This window comes from Mastigoproctus giganteus, chromosome 4 (genome assembly GCF_048544385.1).
Source record: "Mastigoproctus giganteus isolate SK-2022 chromosome 4, ASM4854438v1, whole genome shotgun sequence".
Taxonomy (NCBI): domain Eukaryota; kingdom Metazoa; phylum Arthropoda; class Arachnida; order Uropygi; family Thelyphonidae; genus Mastigoproctus; species Mastigoproctus giganteus.
This window is the reverse complement of record NC_143578.1, coordinates 168,125,188-168,146,482: the sequence shown is the minus strand read 5'-3', so window position 1 is coordinate 168,146,482 and position 21,295 is coordinate 168,125,188. Positions and strand designations below refer to the sequence as shown.

The window sequence follows — 21,295 nt, the reverse complement described above, 5'->3', positions numbered from 1 at the left end:
GTATATATATATATATATATATATATATATATATATATGAAAACTCTGAGAATGTTTAGCTATGTGTGCAACATGGAGTTTCCTAATGGTGAGATCTGCTGCTTGTTTTTCCCCCACTGTTGGAAAGAGATCACAGAGCGGCGTATAACTAGACCATGGAGGGTCATAAGTGCCTGAAAGATATTATCCATATATAAATTCCTGCATTCTATTAACTGTAGTAGCCTTATTTCAATTGGTTTATTTTCGTTAGGTTTGTTGTCATAAAAGGTGGTCCACTCAGGGTCAAATAAGTATGGCCAAATCGGATGAAAGGGAAACCTCTGTATTTTTGCTGGATAGTTGAGTAGCAACATTTTCCTCCGAAGATGGAGTGGAAGTTCATGTGTCTCTATATAGAGACTCTGAACAGGGGATGTTCTAAATGCCCCTGAGGCAATCCTTAGAGCACTGTGATGGATATGTCTAGCCGAATTAGTGCACTTTTCCTAGCAGAATCATAGATTGGCGATCCGTAGTCCAAGTGAGATCTGATTAATACCCGATAAAGTTGAAGCAGAGTGTATCGGTCAGCACCCCACGTTGATGAACATAGTGCTCTGAGGATGTTTAATTTTCTCAAGCAACTAGTTCTCAGATATGTAATGTGTTGAATGAAGTTTAATTTTTTGTCCAGGATTAGGCCAAGAAATCTGATGCTGCTGTAAAGGGGTATGGTGAAATGTTTAAGTTGCAATTCAGGCTCAGGGTAGATCTTACGTTTTTATAGAAATGAATACAGTTGGTTTTTTGTGCTGATAAGCTGTAGCCGTTGCGAAACATCCACAGCTCTATTTTGTTAATTGAAATCTGAAGTTGCCTCTGAATGGAATTCGTATTTTTCTCTTGGCATTAGATCATGAGGTCATCTGCATAATGATATAATTCTAATGTGCATGGAATATCGTGAATGAGATTGCTTATTCTTATTAAAAATAGCGTAGGACTTAAAATAGATTCCAGAGGGACCTCCTCCTCCTGTATATCGATTCTAGAAAGAACATTTAGATGACTAACTTGCCAAGATTCTTTTTCAGCTTTTCGCCGGATTTAACGACATGAGCTTTACGTTTCTTGTAGATAATGAGATTGCTTGGTTTTTTTCGAAACTGATTCCATGCCTTGTTCTTTTCTCTCTTAGCGGTGTTACATGCTGAATTCCACCAGTAGTTTTTTTTGTTTGAATCTTTATTTGAAGTTTGAGGAATACTAGTAGCAGCAGCTGCGAACATTTGTCCTGTGAAGTGTTTAACGGCGTCATCTATGGAGGGATGCTGGATAATATCATTATCTAGCATGCATATTTATTCCACTCAGCTTTTGAGAATTTCGATTTAGTTCGATCGCTTACTAGTAACTTTCTCTTTGTGCAGAGCTTACAGATTATAGGAAAATGATCACTATTTAATCAGTTGTCTGAAGCTCTCCAATCGAAGTCAGAAAATAACGTGGGTGAGCGTATCGACAGGTCTACAGCAGAGGTTGAGCCTGTTGGAAAATAAGAATATGTGTCGGAGCCTGTGTTAAGCGGTGTTATATGCTTTACAAGAAAGGCCTCTATCGTTCGTCCCCGGTTGTCTGTCTGTAACGATGGGATTCTTCCTCTTGCTCAGAATAATCACCTGAGAGGGCATAAATTCAAATTGAGGAAAGACAGAAAAAGGATAGACGTGAGGAAATTTGCCTTTAGCCAGCGGGTGGTTGGTTGGTTGGTGGAACAGACTTCCATCCCTTGTCGAGGAAGTTGATAGCTTAAATAAGTTTAAGGCTCAGCTGGACAGGTATTTCGAACGAACAGAGGGGTGAAATGGAAGTGTTTTTTTTTTTTTTTTTTGGCTGATGCTGCGTAAGTTTGCTTCTTGCATCAAATGCCTCTACTAATGCTAATGCTAACGATTCCCATAACTGGTGATGCGCATTAAATCGCCCAAAATGCAGAAAGGGAAGGGTAGATGAAGGATAAGATCATCTAGTTTAGTTGTCGAGCAGTTCTCATTTGGAGAGTTATACAGTGTAAGTGTGTGTGTGTTGTTGTCTTACGGCACCAGGGGTTTCCCCCATCTCCGCGTTGCTTTCATTGTGGTGAACCAGTTCACTGGGAAATGCCAGAGATTTAAAAGTGTGTGGGAATTGTTCATGTGTTGTGTTCTGTACCGTTGTTCATCTGGTCATTTAGCCGTTGGACCCCTATTGAGGCCCAACGTTGTCCAACTTACGCCCCGTGGAGGCAGACCAGGAACCCAGTAGCTGTAGATTCACTCTGGCAGGTCCTGCCGCTTAATGTCCTGGGATTTCGGCGGCTAGGACCTTAAAATAAAAAAAAATAAAAATAAATAAATAAAAAATAAAAGATAATAATAATAATAATAATAATAAATAAAATAAAAGAAAAGAAAAATAAAAAATAAAATAAAATAAAAAAAATAAAATAAATAAATAAATAAATTTAAAAAAAAAAAAATAAATAAAATATAATAATAATAAAAAATATATATAAAAATAAAATAAATAAATAAATAAAAAATAAATAAATAAAAAATCTGAGCTGTTGTAGGGGTACAGTGGGAGAAGACAGATAGTGGTTGTCATTGGACAGTGTATTGATACAACAGCAAGGCGTACTGCAACTACTTCTAGAGTGGTTTGTAGAGAAAGGGATTTTACTGTCAATCAATATAGCTACGCCACCCTGGAACCATGAATTTTGATTCAGTCATGCCTGAATAGTGTATAGTTTTTAATTGAAAGTGTCACTTGTGGAGAAAGATTTGTTTCTTGTAGACAAATGTCTACTGGATGATGGTGATTTATCAAATCCTGAATAGTGTCTATATTGCTACGAGGGTCTCTACAATTCCATTATTTAGCTTTTGAAGTAGAAGGTGTTTCTGACTGTTTTTTAGAGGCAATGTGTTTATAGCGTTCCAATTTTATTTTTTTATTATCTCGGGAAAGCGGGTCGTGCAGTATCCATGTCTTACTTAGCATGTACAATTTTTTTTTGTATTTCTAAGACGGTTTCATCATTGTTAGTGGTGTCGTCGATTTCCATATCTGCTCTTAGAGTCTTTTGCCTGTTAGGTTTTCTCAGACTCTCAGTATCTGAACGTGATCGAGTAATAGTTGGTAGTACGGTGACGGGGGAGTTATTTGCTTGGTCTTTTATATGTTCTTTAGATGACTCCTGCGGACTCGCTAGAACAGCCCCAGCCCAATGGATGTAGCTCGTGTGGTATGGACACTTCAGTTTGAGTTCCTTCCGATTTGTATTTTTGCGTTAGCATTAGCATTAACATTAGTTGAGGCATATGATGCAAGAAAGTAAGCTTATACAGCATCAGTCAAAAAAAAAAAAAAGAAAGAAAACCTTCCCATTTTATCCATACGGTCACTCCAAATGTTTGTCTAGTTCAGCCTTAAATTTATTTAAGCTCTGCATATGTGAGTTTCTGCACGGTGAATAAAACTTGTTTCCTTTCTTCTTGGTAAGTGACTTTGTTTTCTATTTTGCAGTTTAAATTTTCTCTCCTGTTTTCCAGGTTTCACAGATTTTCGAGTAAGCTGGGTGGTTACCCTTACAGTTCGGACATATGCTGGACAGTGTATGTCTGTGTTCCTCGGATCCACAGTTGGGGCACACTGAAGCACCTCTACAAACTGTTTATCATGGCCAAATTTTTGGCACTTGAAGCACCTGAGAAGATTGACGATAAGGTCGGATATGGCAGTTCAGATATCCAGCCTTAACTATAGCTGGAACGATTGATCTTGAAAAGGTTAGTTTAACACTACGTGGCAGAACCAGTTCAATCTCTTTCTTGATTTTAATTCGCTTTGCCTGTGCAACGTTTTTTTCTTGATGCTCTCCAGAGCGGAGGCTTTTCACCATTTTAGGTGGTCCGGCAGCATTCTCGAGACATTTCTGAATAAGAAATGGAGAAAGTGCACCTATTGGTTGACTTGTTTGGGAATGTATAATAAGAAACAGTAGTGATTCCTTTTTGGATCCTACTGTTCTTTGTCTCTTGGGATGTGAACTGTCAAAGTCAGTTTGGTCTGTCCTTGAACAAGTTGAGCCATGAGGTTCAACACATGGATAAGGATCTTCGTTATTCATGGTAGCTCCTTTTAGTCCTTTGCAGAGAACCTTTTCTGCCAAGGTTACCGGCCCCGCCACGGGGAGCCAGTAGCAGTGCCGCTAGAGTGAGAAAAGAAAAAAGAAATGTGGTTTTCCTTTCTGTAACTTATTTACAATTTGTAAGAATAAGTTAACAGTAAATTACTTTAAACGTAAGAAAAACTTTCCAAATTAACAAGAACTGTCGTATCAGAAAACGCTCTATAAATAGCCCAAAGAATCTTTCGACGAGAATAATGCTTGCAGCCTGGCCGATGATTTACGCAACGCCGTAACTAAGTTAAGTAATGCATCACTGTAAACTGGAAATTTTCTGACTGTTACTGCAGTAACAGTCAGAACACGCATCTTCAAAAATGGACTTGTAGCCCGTTGTCCTAAGAAGAAGCCCCTCCTCACACAAAAAATGAAAAAGGCCCAATTAATTTGGTCTAAGGAGCATGTCACATGTACCCCTGAACAGTGGAAGTTAGTTATTTTCTCGGAGGACTAGAAATTCAACTTGCATGGCTCTGATGGGAGACAAACGATTCGCCGTAGAAGTGGTGAATGATTGATTGATTAATAGGGTTTTATTGGCGCATCAGCAACTAAGGCTATAATGCGCAAAAAACTTGTTATAAAAGGTAAAATTTTCAGTGACCTAAAGAATTAGGTCGCTAAGTCCGGGTAAAAAAGCAAGTATAAATTGTAACAGACAAACATCAGTAAATAACAATAAGATTTTTTTTTTTTTTTTTAAATATTAGTAAAAAGGTTTACTGATTTTAGAAAATTAAAAATAGCAGACACATGGTCATTGTCAGATAAAATCTGACTGAGTGTATGGGGCTCAGTCAGATGATTAAAAGCGGTAAAACGAGCATTTCTAAAACTGGTACAATCACATAAAATATGTTCAATGGATAAAATGGTGTCGCATTGCTCGCATATAGGACAGTCATCTGCCCTCAGCAGAAAAGAATATGTAAGATGACTGTGTCCTATGCGGAGACGAGCTAGAACAACTTCCTCTTTACGATTCCTGCGCAGACTAGACTACCACGGTTCAATTACAGGCTTTATACGATATAATTAATTCGCAGTCTGTCTATTCCACGAATCCTACCATTGGGAATGTACCTTTTGATGTACTATTTGCCTGTAGTCTGTATAGGGACTAACAGGCAGCTGTTATTATTGGGAATTGCTGATTTGGCTGAGGCGTCAGCCAAATCATTTCCCCTAATCCCAATGTGGCCTGGAATCCAGCAGAAGCGGATGTCATATTCGCGATCATGGAGAACGTGAATCTTCTGCTGAATGCTAGACAGAACAGGATGAGGATTATATCTCACAGATATTAAAGCCTGTAACATGCTAAGAGAGTCGGAATATAAAATGAACCGTTGGTATTGGCATTTACTAATATGATCCAAGGCTAACTCTACAGCGTGCAGCTCTGTAGTAAATATGCTGCATTCAGAGGGAATCTGCTCTGATATAGTGCTGTCTGTAAAGACAGCAGCAGATCCCACATATGATTCTGATTTCGAACCGTCTGTGTAGACTGGCGCGAAGTCGGAATGTTCAGTTCGGTGTTCTGAATGAAGCTGCAGGTAGACACATGATGGCGTGTCCGACTTTCCCCAGTTTCTAAGCGACAAGTCGCATGCCGGGATACGAGCATGCCAGGGTGGAAAGGGTTGCTTTGATGTTTGGGCAACCTTCTCTACCTTGATATTAAGTTCATTGATTAGCTCTTGGAGGCGAATACCAAAAGGACGATTGGCAGTCTTACGGGTATTGTACAAGTTTTCCCATCGTGGCTCAAAAACGAAGGGCCGCGTAGGGTGGTCTGGCAGGGATTTCAGTTTTAAAGCGTACTTTAAAGACAACTGCATACGTCGAAACGATAACGGTGGTTCGTTTGCTTCGACGTATAAAATCTGGACAGGAGATGTTCGAAATGCTCCAGAAGCGATACGTATAGCCTGATGATGGACAGGATCCAGCCATCGAAGTACACTGTCTCTGGCTGAAGAATATACTTGGGACCCATAATCTAATTTGGATCGCACAAGTGCACGGTAAAGCCGTAGGAGGGTGCATCGGTCTGCACCCCAAGATAAGGAGGAGAGCGAGCGGAGCGTATTAAGGGCTCTTGTGCACTTTGTGCGGGGTTGACGAATATGATCCAAAAACGTCAATTTTTTATCGAATATGAGTCCCAAGAATTTTGTGTTCGCAGCTACTGGAATAGCATTTTGTCCTAGCCTTAATTCAGGTTCAGGATGAAGATTACGCTTGCGACAAAAGTGTACGCAAACGGTCTTCTCCGGCGAGAACCTGAAGCCATTAACCAGTGCCCAGGAATTCAGACTATCAATGGCTTTCTGCAATTGTCTTTCAATAACCCTCATGTTGCACGACTGGCACAAAATGCTCAAGTCATCAACATAGAGGGCACTGTTTACAGTTGGAGGAAGTTGTTCTGTGATGGAATTTATTTTGATGGCAAAAAGCGTGACACTTAATACTGATCCTTGTGGTACTCCCTCCTCTTGGCTAAAGGAGCGAGAGAGTGAGGATCCCACACGAACTTGGAACGATCGATTGGCTAAAAAGTTTTGAATAAAAAAGGGCAGATGCCCTCTTAGGCCTAGGCTATGTAAATCTTTTAAAATGCCAAATCTCCAAGTTGTGTCATACGCTTTCTCCATGTCAAAGAACACCGACACCCAGTGTTCGCGTTTTAGGAAAGCATCCCGGATGGATGCTTCCAATCTAAAAAGATGGTCCAAAGTGGACCGGTTCCTTCGGAAGCCGCACTGGATGCTGGAGAGTAGGTCATTTGATTCTAAATACCATATTAAACGAGAATTGACCATTCTCTCCAGGATTTTGCACAGACAGCTAGTCAGAGCAATAGGACGATAATTGGTGGTGACTTTTGGATCCTTTCCTGGCTTAGGAAAGGCAAGAATGATTGCCTTTCGCCAGGAGTCCGGAAACTGCCCTTCGGTAAAGATTCTGTTATACAGAAGGAGCAGACAATCCATAGATATTGGTGAAAGATGTTTAATCATTTCATAATGGATGCCATCTGGTCCAACAGCACTTGCTTTGGAAAGCGTGAGGGCTCTTTTCAGTTCCTCTATAGTGAATGCCCCGTTGTAGGGATAGAGGCCCTTGGTCTTAAAATTAAGTGCTTCTTTTTCCAGTTTATGTTTCAGGACCAGGAACTCTGGGGAATACGAAGATGTTGCAGAGATGTTAGAGAATGTTTCCCGAAGAGAATTAGCTATTGCAGTTGGATCTGCAATAGCGCATCCATTATAATCTAGGATTGAAGAAGGGTGGGATGTATATTTTCCCTTCATTTTCCGGATTTTATCGCAGACTACCTTAGAGTTTGTAGACTGGTTAATAGATGATGTAAAACGGATCTACGATTCCTTTTGACTCTGACGACGGATGTAGCGTGCTTTGGCTCGTGCACGTTTGAAGGCTATAAGGTTGCTCGTGGTAGAATATCGGCGAAATATCCCCCACGCTTTGTTTTGAGCCTTTTTTGCTGCTGTGCATTGTGAATTCCACCAAGGTTTGGGAAATGGTGGAAACCGGGCAGATGTTTTTGGAACAGCATTCTGCTTGGACAATATTTTCTGTGATGTACTTAAATGCATCATTGATAGGCTCTTGACTGACCGTGCTAAAATCAAAAATTGCCTGATGTTGGAAGGCAGTCCAGTCAGCATGACCAATCTTCCACCGTGGTAACCTAAAAGGAGGACATGGTCTCCCACTGTGTAACAAGGTTATCACAGGGAATTGATCACTTCCGTATGGATTCTGCTCCACTTCCCAGGTGAGTGAAGGGAGTAGAGAAGGGGAGCAGATAGAGAGATCAATGGCAGAAACAGTACGGGTAGGCATGTGGAAGAAGGTGTTTCTTCCAGTATTTAGAAGGGAAAGGTCATTGTCATTGAACATACGCTCCATGACTCGTCCCCTTCCGTTGATGTTTGCACTATTCCACAGGGTGTTATGTCCATTAAAATCCCCGAGAAGTAAGAAAGGGGGAGGCAGCACGTTAGAAGATCATCAAGGTCTGCCTCGGTGATGTCAGTCCCAGGTGGCAAATAGACAGAGCAGACGGTTAATAAAAATCCCACCGTAAAGCGAATTGCAACAGCTTCTATGCTAGTTGTAATTAGCAAGGACTGCACTGGGTTCTGGTTGCCCACAAAGATAGCCACTCGCCCATGTACAGAGCCATCCGCAATTCTATCCTTACGAAAAATTGTGGTGTTATGCATCGTGGGATCGTCATTTGCCTTTAGATATGTCTCCTGCAAGCAAAAGCAGACTGGCTCGTGCTTTTGCAGGAGGGCCTTGATGTCATCAATATTTCGCCGGAATCCACGACAATTCCATTGTAGGAATTTAGCCATTATTTTGGCTTGGTGGGTCCATCAGGCTGCTTCCGAGGTGCTGAGGGCTTACTTTTATCAGTCTTGGATTTGTCCTTTTTGGGGAAGAATGGACGCTGTCCCGTGTCCATTTCCTCCTCCGCAAAGAGTTCCAAGACTGACTCTTCGGGTACCTCCTTTTGCTCGACATCCATCTTTTCTTGGGTACTAGGGGGGACTTCCCCTTTCTTATTCTTTTCTTTCATAATTATCTTTGTTACTTGTGGAGCATTAGGAGGTACCGATATAGGAGTGGCAGCTGATTGGTCCTTTTGTGCAGGTTTTTGAGAACTTAAGAGATACCGCGCGATGGGAGTGAAAGACTCCTTTGGAGGAATGGTCATGTCCGTCTGAGTTCCGACGGAACATCTCCCTGCTACCTTCTGGGCGTAGGTAGGTCTGTTGATATTCAGGGGTTTCACCGATTTCCTTGCCTCCTGGTATGATATGTTAAGCTCTGCCTTCAGCGGTTGAATCTCTTTTTCTTCTTTCCACCTCTGGCATGCTCGTGAGTAGGCCGGGTGTTCGCCTTCACAGTTAATACAGGTGGGTTTTGCGGCTGAACATGCTGTTGTTTCGTGGTCCTTTGCACCGCACCGAGCGCATGCAAGGACTCCACGGCAGGCTCTTTGAGAATGTCCATACTTCTGGCATTTAAAACACCGTAAAGGGTTCGGAACGTATGGACGCACTGAACAGTTGATGTATCCAGCTTTAAACTCATCAGGAGGTTTAGGAGAGTTAAAAGTCAGGATAACACTCCTGGTTTTAACAATTTTTCCATCCCTTCGCGCAGTGATTATCTTGACGGCAGTAGCTCCCTGTGGTTTTAATTCGGAACAGATTTCCTCGTCGATGACGTCGAGAAGGTCCCACTCCGGAATGACACCTCTTGATGAATTTAGTGTTCTGTGTGATGTCACTGTTACGGGTATTCCTCCGATTGATGTTACTCGGAGTAGATGTTCAGATTGCCTGTCATTTTTTGTTTCAATCAAGAGGTCCCCAGAACGGAGCCTCTTAACTGACTTGGGTGTACCTACTAACCCATCTAACCCTTTCTGTATAAAGAAAGGTGACATTTTACCAATCGGTTTTTCATTGGTGGAGTGCATGATTAAAAACCGCGGGATAGGCCCTGATGGTAATTCAGTCCGCTGCCTCTTTGAAGCAATAGTGCTGTCATTGTCTGTATTTTCAGATAGGGACCGGGTTGGGGCCTCTGAAGAATTTAGTATATCAGGATTCATAGAGTTTTTATATGGTTCAGTGCACGGGCTCCCCACCCACCACGGAGCCCAAAGGGACGCCCACTACCCGGCATGCAATAAATGCGCTCGGGAGTGGGACGCCAGGGCTACCCAGACACTATACCCGCATCGCCGCCAGCCTGAATCCTGTCCCTCGGACCATGAGGGTAGGGGCGTGGCATTGTCACGGTTGACCCTCGCAGGCGAGTCTACTAACCGATTGATCCTAGCCGGGCCTTCCAGGACCACCCGTCTTGTCGAAGCAGGGGCCGAAGTGGTGTATTGAAGCTGGGCCCCTCAACCACCAGGATCCCCCTTTCCGAATTTCCACGGGTCGCAGTGCACGGCAGACACGCCGGATTCCATTGATGTAAGCCTGGAACCTGGGCTGTGGGCGTTGGATCCCAGTGATGCTAGTCTTGAAGTCCAACAGCGTCACTGGGAGGTCCCCTCACCACGTACAGGTGCCCACGTCGAGGGGAGAAGTGGTGAAGAATACCATCCAGACTGTATTGTGTCTACAGTGAAATTCCCTACAAACCAAATGATATGGGGGTGCATTTCGTATTGCGGAGTAGGTCACCTGCAGTTTATAAAAGGTTCCATAAATGCCAATGGATATCTGGCTATATTGGAAGGCAAATTGCTGCAAACCATTAGAGCCCATTTCAACCTGCCAAGTGACTGCATCTTTCAGGACGACTCTGCTCCTTGTCATCGGGCGAAAAGTGGAAATAGGCACTTCCGTAGTTACTTTAGCTTCATTTCTGCATTAGAGGTTCGACAGTAATGTGTTCACATTTGTTACAGGTGAAAAAATTGTTGGAAGAACAGTGCATTACAACTATTAGCTGGCCAGGAAACAGAATGGACGGACCTGAATCCTATAGAGAACTGTTGGCATCGTGTGGAATCATATTTCTTGTGTGGGACCACGAACTATCAGTTGATTATCTTCAGAAATTGATCTTGTCAATGCCTCGACCATGTGCTGTTGTCATCAAGGCCAGAGGCGGTTCAACTAAATATTAGTTTGCACCTGGTGAACTTTTCATTTTGTTTTCCATTTAAAATGATAAACTGCAGCAAATTGGGGGCCTCTGATAACATTTCAGCCATAATTGTCGTGTTTACCAAAACTGCTGTATAAAGGGTGCAAATGCTCGTTTTGGAATATTTTGAGAGCACCTGTCAAATATTACTTAGCTTTGCCTTCCTTAACTATTACTAAATATCTTTTGTTTATATTTCTATTTATATATATACACCTTAGATAGTATGAATCAGAGCTGTAATGCTCAATGCGTTCTAAGTTGATATTAACATTTGTAAAATAATAAGGGGAGTTTACCTCAATATAGTACGTAGAACACTTCCGTATGATACTCTCCAGAAATTAAAACGAAAAAATCGAAACACTTATATTAGAGTAAAAAATAATTAAAACCAACTAAACACAATTAAAATCGATTTAACACAATTAAAATCGATTTAACACAATTAAAAAAGAATCTAACGAAAACATTCATTCAAAACGATTTTCCTTCCTGAAGCTGATAACGCTTTTCGACGGTATGTCGTGATCACAGGAATGAAAATTACCGAATAGGGCTGAACATAAAACTTAATTAGTGATTATTTGTCTTCGCGCATGCGCGTAAAGGTCCAAACATCGGAGATCAAATATGGCCGACGAACATTAACAGAATTCTCGTGTAATTTAATTTCAACGGTTTCTGCAATTAATAGTGGCGTATAATTACGTTGGACATTAAATATTTTGTCCTCGTTAAATAAAAAAGTATGTTTTTCGTTAATGGCATGAAAGGCTAATTCTGACGCTGCTGAACAAGAAGCACGAACTGAGGCTTCATGTTAATTTACACGAGTATTCAGAGAAAAACACGTCGAACCTTGGTAAGACGAGTCGCAATCACCTCAAGAAATGTTGTATATCAGATCATTAGTTTGTGTTGCGAACACGGAAAGAACCGAGCGATTGTTCAGTATAGTTTGTAATTTCCGTATTGGCCTAGTCACAATTTTAAATTCGGTATCGTTAAAGAATCTATTAAATAAATAAATAAATAAATAAATAAATAAGATCTTTATTGTACAGTACATCGGTACACGCAGGTACCACGACCATACAATACCCTTCACGGCACCATGCCAGGGGTTAACAAACGGCAGAGATAACCTCGCCGGAATTATAAAGATTAATTTTTAAAAAATTAATTAAAATTAAAAAATTAAAATATTAATTAAAATTAAAAGATTAATTAATAAAAAAAAAAAAAAAAGTACTCATAGCAGATAACTCATAGCAGATACAAAATACTACACCAACCAACAATGGTAATATCAAAAAATACTTTATTTCTATCCCATATGTTGAACAGTGGCACAAACAGCTTAATAGATTCTTTAGCGATACCGAATTTAAAATTGTGGATAGGCCAATACGGAAATTACACACTATACTGAACAATCGCCGAGTCCTTTCCGTGTTCGCAACACAAACTAATGAGGTGATTGCCACTCGTCTTACCAAGGTTCGACGTGTTTTCTCTGAATATTCGTGTAAATCAACATGAAGCCTCAGTTCGTGCTTCTCGTTCAGCAGCGTCAGAATTAGCCTTTCATGCCATTAACGAAAAACATACTTTTTTATTTAACGAAGCCAAAATATTTAATGTCCAACGTAATTATACGCCACTATTAATTACAGAAACCGTTGAAATTAAATTACACGAGAATTCTGTTAATGTTCGTCGGCCATATTTGATCTCCGATATTTGGACCTTTACGCGCATGCGCGAAGACAAATAATCACTATGTAAGTTTCATGTTCAACCCTATTCGGTAATGTTCATTCCTGTGATAACGACATACGGTCGAAAAGCGTTGTCAGCTTCAGGAAGGAAAATCGTTTTGCATATTTTGGTTAGATTCTTTTTAATTGCGCAAAATTGATTTTTAATTGCGCTAAATTGATTTTTAATTGTGTTAAATTGATTTTAATTGTGTTTAATTGGTTTTTAATTATATTTTACTCTAATGTAAGTTTTTCGATTTTTTCGGTTTAATTTCTGGGGAGTAACATACGGAAGTGTTCTACGTACTATATTGAGGTAAACTCTTCTTATTATTTTACAAATATATATATACCGGTATCCGAACTTCATAAACAATTGCTTGATAAACGTAATAAAGGAATAAATAAAAATATTATGAAGAACAGACACCTCGACTAAATGCACTGTGGTTACGCACTAAACCTATCCATTTATACAAAGCACATCACAAATTCTGATTAAACTGGTTGTGGCTATATTTTTATATACTTTTCATAAAACAGTATGGAATGTCCACTTACCACCATAGCCATTCGTGCATGCAAGAACAACCCACGCAAGACCGACTGCCCATGACGTCCTACTGAATGCTGCATAAACAACCGACTCCAGAACAGTGGGCTCTCTCCCTTTATTCCATTCGTAAACTCCATATAGGACAGCCATATTCGTTGCAATAGCGACACCCCATCCAATCCATTGAAAGATCTGCAGATAACAATAAAATAATTGTATATTTCTCGTTTTTTAAATTAAAAAAAGACTACACGAGATTAAAATCATAACACAATTTGATTTTTACGAATATTTCGAACTAAACTTAGTTTTCAATATATATGACATCAAAATCAACAAAATTTCATTCGTGCTTTAGACATTGATAAGCGTCGGTAACAATATATCAAATAAACCAAATTTTCTATAACGCAAAGGAAGAAACATCTGAGGGACAAAAACTGCATCGGTTTAATGGATTTGTTTAGTTGTTGTTGTTGTTAAATTTGTTCGTGCATCAGCAACTTAAGCTATAATGCACTCATTACTGTCTAATATCTTCTTCGTTTGTCTTACGGGTGATATGGTTCATATATTGTGATATTTATTTATCAATTTTAGAAAGAGAAAAATGTCATCCATATCCTCACGATCTCCTAGAACACACTGTAATGATAACTGGTTGGAGTTATGAAAATGAGAGAAGAAAGCAATTTTCAGTTCTTTCAGATATAGCGGGCATTCCAGGATCATATGTTTTACTGTTAATCAGCATAAGCAGTTACTGCATTGTGGAGGATCATCATTTGTTAGTAGGTAGCTCTGCGTGAGGAATGTATGACCAATGAGTAATCTGGCTAGGATGGTTTCTTCCTTTCTGTTTCGTCTCAGACTGGATTGCCATTGCTTGGGTTCTCTCTTGATTTCAAGAAGTTTATTATTTGCTTGATCTTGCCACACGTGTCCACTGTTGTTTATACATCTGTTTGATAATGGATTTATGGTCAATATAAGGAGTCCTGAAATTAGATGGTATCACATTTGTAGCACATTTGTTTAGTTAAAATTTACCGAATATCATGACAGCAGTTAACTGTAAAGGCGATCAGTTGTCATAATGGAGTTCATTTTCCTGTTTTAATTGTTTATACAGGGTGTCTCAAAAATATTGGTACAAATGTTTAGGGGAGGTAGGTAAGATCTAAAGGAATGTGAATCGCATAGGAACCGGCCCCGGGTGCCAAGCGTTCCGTGGCCAAGCGATTCTAGTGCGTTTTCCAAAGCGTTTTTCTACAGAGAACATTTGAGCGAACAGTTTCTATTTTAGTTTGAAAAACCGTTTTCTTGATTTCTATTGCATAGTAGCTCTCTCGCACTACAAGAAGTAGGCAGAAGCCCAGAAAGGGAAACCACCTTTCTGTTTTTTTCTATTAGTACTAACTTACTAACTCAGCCGCTTGGTCACCTCGTGGCACTGCTCCTGCCTCCCCGTGGCGGGGCCGGAAACCTGGGCGGTAAAGATAAACCCCCAGGGCCAAAAGGAGCTATCATGGATTCAAACAATTTTCCACCCTTAGAGCCTTCAAGCTCAAGACATGAATCCTCTCATGATATTAATCAACCAAAAAGGCTTCGAACTGAAGCACAGCGTCCAGACATCCCTAATTTTCTTGTGATACACTCTCTGTCCACGCAGCCCGTGGGCAAGTTATCACCATTTATGATTCAAAGACATCTAGAATCTATTGCAGGATCACCAAAAATGGTGAAGCGACTACAATCAGGAGATCTCCTGGTTGAAACAGCCACATCCAAACATTCTGAGTGGCTATTAAAAACAACTACATTTGGTGGATTACCAGTGTCTGTCACTCCTCACAATACCTTAAATTCATCTAAAGGAGTCATCACAGAATGGGACTTAATTACAGTGTCTGAGGAGGAATTAGTCCAAGAACTTAGCCATCAAAGGGTAATCGCTGCTAAAAGAATTATGACAAAAAAAGATGGAAATCTCATTCCAACTCGTTCCATCATTTTAACTTTTAGTACTCCTGATTTGCCTTCCTCAGTAAAAGCTGGATATTTAAATTGTCGAATTCGTCCATACATCCCAAATCCTCTTCGCTGTTTCAAATGCCAAAAATATGGCCATTCACAGCAGGCATGCAGAGGTGACGCCATCTGTCCTATTTGTGGAGCAAAAGATCATACACAGGCAGATTGTCCAGCCGCAATTCCCATTTGCCCCAACTGCAAAGGCAATCACCCCGCCTTTTCTAAATCATGTGAGATGTGGAAAACAGGTAGGACAATCCAAAAATACAAAGTAGAACATAAAGTCACATATCCTGAGGCACGCAGACAAATAATGTTGACCATGCCAAGTCCATCATATGCCTCTCGAACTCGCAGTTTTCATACAACTGCAATTCAAACAGATGTCTCAATACCGCCCAACGTCTCGCTAGCTAATTGGGTAAAAACAACCTTATCAACCACTGGAAAAGAAAATTCTAAAACAAAAACCAGCCATGCCACCAACACCCCAATTAGTATCCCAACTGATACTGTGACAGTCTCAAATGATGCAGAAAGATTGAAACCCAATAAAGACTCTAAGGAAACTGATCCACCAACCAACACTATGGAAGTGGATATACACCAAAATGATGAAGACCCTATTCTAGAACTCCATGCCAATGACACTATGGATACTGGACGTCCATTATTCCCAAAAAAAGACCGAAAAAAATGCCCTGCACATAAAAAACAGTCAGATGAATCATCTTCAGCCAAACCAAAATAATGCCTAACATCATACAGTGGAATTGTAGAGGACTAAGCAGCCATTCGAATGACATAAGAGATTTAATCTCTCAGTTTAACCCCATAGGTATATGCCTACAGGAAACATTCTTGTCACCCCAAGTTTCGCCGAAATTCTCAAATTTTATGATATATAGACGAGACAGAAGCCCAGAGTCTCCTGCCCGTGGAGGAGTAGCCATTCTTGTAAATACTAACATACCGTCCAGACCGATCCAATTAAGAACCAGCCTAGAAGCTGTGGCAGCTCGGATTGCAGTTGGTATTTCAGTTACCATTGTTTCGATTTACATTCCACCATCTCTATCACTGGCCCAATCAGAACTTGACAACCTCATCGCACAACTTCCAACTCAAATTTGTCTTTTCGGTGACTTTAATGGCCACCATCCATTGTGGGGATCAGCTACAATGGACAGAAGAGGCAAGTTGATCGAGGAATTTATATATAATAATGACCTAAATTTATTAAACTCTGGATCTCCTACCTACATCCACCTACCTACAGGATCTACTTCTCAAATTGACTTGTCAGTTTGCTCACCTTCCATCTTTCCAATCATGACATGGTCTGTATTAACTGATCCTTTAAGCAGTGACCACTTTCCGATCATTTGCTCCTTACAAACAGGAGTAACACCAAATCCTGATAAACGATCCTCTTGGAAGTTTAAAAAGGCGAACTGGGATGGCTATTCTGCTCAAATACTTCTAGACAGATCTTACATTAAAAAAGAACCTATTGATGATGTAAATACTTACATCACCAATCAGATTCTGACTGCAGCAAATACTTACATTCCAAAATCCAAGACATATCACAATCACCGAAATCACTGGTGGAATGCAGATTGCTTCACTGCCAAACAGGAAAAAAACCGAGCTTGGAATAATTTCCGTAAGAATCCCACCACTAATAACCTCATTGCTTATAAAAGGTTTAAAGCAAAAGCAAGGCAGATTAGACGGAAAGCGAAACGAGACTCGTGGATCGCTTTTGCCTCAACAATCACAAAAGACACCGACACACGCCTCATTTGGAAAAAAATACAGGCACTAAATGGGAAATTCGCTCGTATGCCCTCTCCAATACTTCATTGGAAAGGGAAAGACCTATCTACAGCTGAAGAAGTTGCTAATGCACTTGCTGAATCATTTGCTACAATCTCTGCTTCTGCCTCCTATGGGTCCACATTTCAGAACATCAAAACTAGTGCAGAACGATATAAAATCAACTTTTTCACGAACCGTTCTTTCCCGTACAACCAACCCTTTACATTCATAGAACTTCAAGAATCGTTAAACAGATCTTCAAACAGTGCTGCAGGCCCAGATGGAGTTCATTATGTTATGCTGAAACATTTAATTCAAGAAGATTTGAGTACCATGTTAATCTTTTATAATCGGATATTCTCCGAAAATGCCTATCCTTCCTCCTGGCGTCATTCTTTCATTATTGCTTTACCAAAACCAGGAAAAGATCATTCCTGTGTTGAAAACTATAGGCCAATATCTCTTACGAGCTGCCTGGGTAAAGTTTTCGAAAGAATGGTTCACACTAGGCTTACTTACATCCTGGAGTCACAAAATCTCCTTCCAGATCATCAGTATGGCTTTCGGAAGAATAGATCAACGCTGGACGTGCTTATCAAAGCCGAATCTCATATCCGCAATGCCTTTGTCATGAAACAACATCTTGTCATGGTCAACCTAGATCTTGAAAAGGCATTTGACACTACATGGCGTCATGGGATTATTATGGACCTTTACCACTTGGGGCTTAGGGGCCATTTGCCGAAAATAATTCAAAATTTTCTGCAATTGCGTTCTTTTCAGGTCCGATATAAAAATGTACTCTCTGCATTTCACATTCAGGAAGAAGGAGTCCCGCAGGGATCGATACTTAGTCCAACACTATTTTCAATCCGAGTTAGCAGCATAACACGAGACATCCCAAAAACTGTTGAAACTTACATGTACGCAGATGACCTTACAATTTCTTGTCGATCTCAAAGTATGAACACCATCGAACGGCAGCTCCAACTTGCTATTACCAAAATACAATCGTGGACTTCACGGAATGGCTACAAACTATCAGAAAAGAAATGCACTCTCACCCATTTTTGCAAGAAACGAACTCTCCATCCCGATCCGGAATTACAAATAAACAATATTCCAATCCCGCTTGTAAGTACCATTAAATTCCTTGGAGTGATATTAGATAGCAAGCTGAATTTTCAAGCTCACATCTCTCATTTAAGAAATACATGTCTAAAGCATCTGAATAAACTGCGATCAGTCTCGGCTATGTCATGGGGCGCTGATCGGTATACACTATTGCACCTTTATAGAACTTTAATCCGGTCACGGCTAGATTATTGTTGTCCGGTGTATGACTCTGCCAGGAGCACTACTTTACAACGTCTAAATATTGTCCAGCACAGTGCTCTCAGGACTGCGTTGGGCGCTTTTAAGTCTTCTCCAATCCAGAGTCTCTATATCGAAGCACACGATCCTCCATTACATCTTCGTAGGAAATCATTATTGCTCCACTATGCTGCTAAGATCCAGAGTCTTCCATCTCACCCCAGTTGGGAGTATCTTTATAATACTCGGTGGGATTTGATATATGACAGCAAGCCAAATGAAAACAGACCTGCTTCACTAAGGATTAAAGAGCTTTCTCAGAGTTGGAATATCAATTTAAGCGATATTTTTCAGAACACAGCTGCTCCTGTTCCACCTTGGACATACGTTTCTTCCTCCCACGATACACATTTTTTGGAGTGGGGAAAGAATACTGTACCTTCCTTTAATATCAGGCAGTTGCACTTAGCTCACACTACTGTGAACTCCCATGCCTGTAAAGTCTATACTGACGGATCCAAAACAGCTACTGCGGTTGGTGCAGCTGCAGTTTTTCCTTCTCTAACGGTTACAGCTTCACTACCATTAGTCTGCAGCGTCTTCACAGCCGAATTATATGCCATCAAATTAGCACTCAGTAAAATTATTGAACTTTCCATCTCACCTGTCATAATTTACACTGACTCGCTCAGTGCTGTTTCTGCCATAAGGAAGAATTTTTCATCTTCTCATCCTACCTTGAAACACATTCATTCTCAGCTATTTTCCTGCAGTGTGTCTAATCAATCAATCAGTTTTTGCTGGATCCCTGGCCATTCTGGTATTCCGGGAAATGAAAGTGCGGATCTTGCAGCTAAAAATCCTCATCCAGCTGGCCCAGAACATCTTCAGGTTCCTTACACTGATTATAAGCCTGTTATTCGCAAAGCAAGTTATGACAATTGGTCACAGATCTGGAAAAGTAACACCAACAATAAACTTTACCAGATAAAGCAAGAACCAAAGCTGTGGCTCTCAGGCTTTCGACAAAACAGACGAGAGGAAGTAGTACTGGCAAGACTCAGAATTGGACACACTCATCATACTCATCTGTTCCTGCTACTGGGAGAAGATCCACCCCAGTGTTCATCCTGTGACAGTCAACTTACTGTTAGGCATTTCCTCTTCGATTGTCCCCTATATTCAACCATACGGTCAAACACTTTTCAGTCAGTCTCTAGGTTGAACCTCTCACATGATTTAACTCATATCCTGGGAAATGAAGCAAACATAAATGAACTTGTAATATTTTTAAAACGTATTGGACTATATAGGAGTATTTAATTTAACACCAACAGTGCTATATTTCGACTAAATAAACTATGAACAGACACAATTTGGCCTCAGTAGCCCTTGTGTCGTTAAGCTAAATAACAACAACAACAGCATAGGAACCCATAACCGGAAACGTTACGGGAAAGTAGTAGCAGAGGGACAAGAAACAGAAATGACACAAGACAGTAATTAGTGGCAAGCATTCATTTGACATAATATTAACAATGTAGTATGAGATGAATGCATTTCATGATGTTACAACAGATGCTAGAAGGTTCCACCATGAGACGCGATGCATGCGTTACACAGACGCAGCATGGATTGGTAGACACGGTCGAACACACCTAGAGTTTCTTTGACAGTAGCAGCGCAGACGAGTCTCGCCACGAGATCCATTTCCATCTCCACAGGAGATTCATCCACGATAGATTTGAGCCCCCCCCCCACAAAAGAAATCAACGCTCGATAAATCAGGTGAGCGTGGGGGCCAGGCAACGGGTCCACCACGGCCAATCCATCGACGCCCAAAACGCCTGTTCAAATGGTCACGAACACATCATCCATAATGGGTAGGCGCTCCGTCATGTTGAAACCAAATGTTGCGTCTCACATTTGCTGGAACATCGTCAAGTAATCCTGGTAGAACTTGTTCAAGAAAGATCCGTTATTTAGCGGAGTTCATGCGGGATGGTAACAGGTATGGGCCGACTAAGCAGTCACCGACCATACCTGCCCACACATTTATTGCGAAGCGATGTTGTGCCGCATGGGGGCGCACACCGTGTGGGTTGTCGTGAGCCCACACATGAGCATTGTGCTGATTGAATAAGTCTTCCCGAGTGAAATAAGCCTCATCCGTGAACAAAACATAGGCTGGAAAATTCAAGTCTTGCTGAACACTTTCTTGGAGAAACCACTGCGCAAAAGCCACACGTGCAGGGTGATCTTGGGGGAGCAGTAACTGAACCCTTTAGAAAGAGAACCCTTTAGAGATGAAAGGGGTGTAAGGAATCGTCGTGCCAGATACGCTGTACACTGCAACAAGCCACTCCTAAGGCAGAGGCAACTGCACGTGTGCTGGTAGTACAATTATTCTGGACGGCATTCAACACACTTTCTTCCATGGCGGGAGTTCGCGTCGAACGTGGTCTGCCCACACTACTCCTGTTACCTATAAATGACACATAATCGCACAAATTTGGAATCACACGCGCAAACAAACGGTGGTCCCGTAAATGTCTGCCCTGGAAGCATTCTCCATAAATTCTTTGAGCAGCTAGTCCATTGCCCTCTGCTAATCCATACACTACGTACATGTCTGCCAGCTCACAGTTCGCATATCGATGCATGCACTTCGTGCGGTGACTACTACTTGAATGAGTAAACCAGAAATTTTCCCTTTCTCGCGAACTGATGAACAGCGCCGTCTACCGACTTACGGTGACGTTTCCGGTTATGGGTTCGTATGCAATTCACATTCCTTTAGATGTTACCTACCTCCCCTAAATGTTTGTACCAATATTTTGAGACACCCTGTATAATCCCCCCACC

The 21,295-nt window shown here is 40.9% G+C and overlaps 1 protein-coding gene across 1 annotated transcript in view; it reads right to left on the bottom strand.

Moving 5' to 3' along the window:
• Positions 1-21,295, bottom strand: part of LOC150087179 (nose resistant to fluoxetine protein 6-like) — a 298,214-nt gene that overhangs the window by 14,426 nt on the left and 262,493 nt on the right. The window contains exon 9 of the mRNA XM_090372396.1: positions 13,261-13,447. Within this exon, the coding sequence (XP_090228522.1) occupies positions 13,261-13,447 (187 nt within the window). The remainder of the gene's footprint in view (positions 1-13,260; positions 13,448-21,295) is intronic.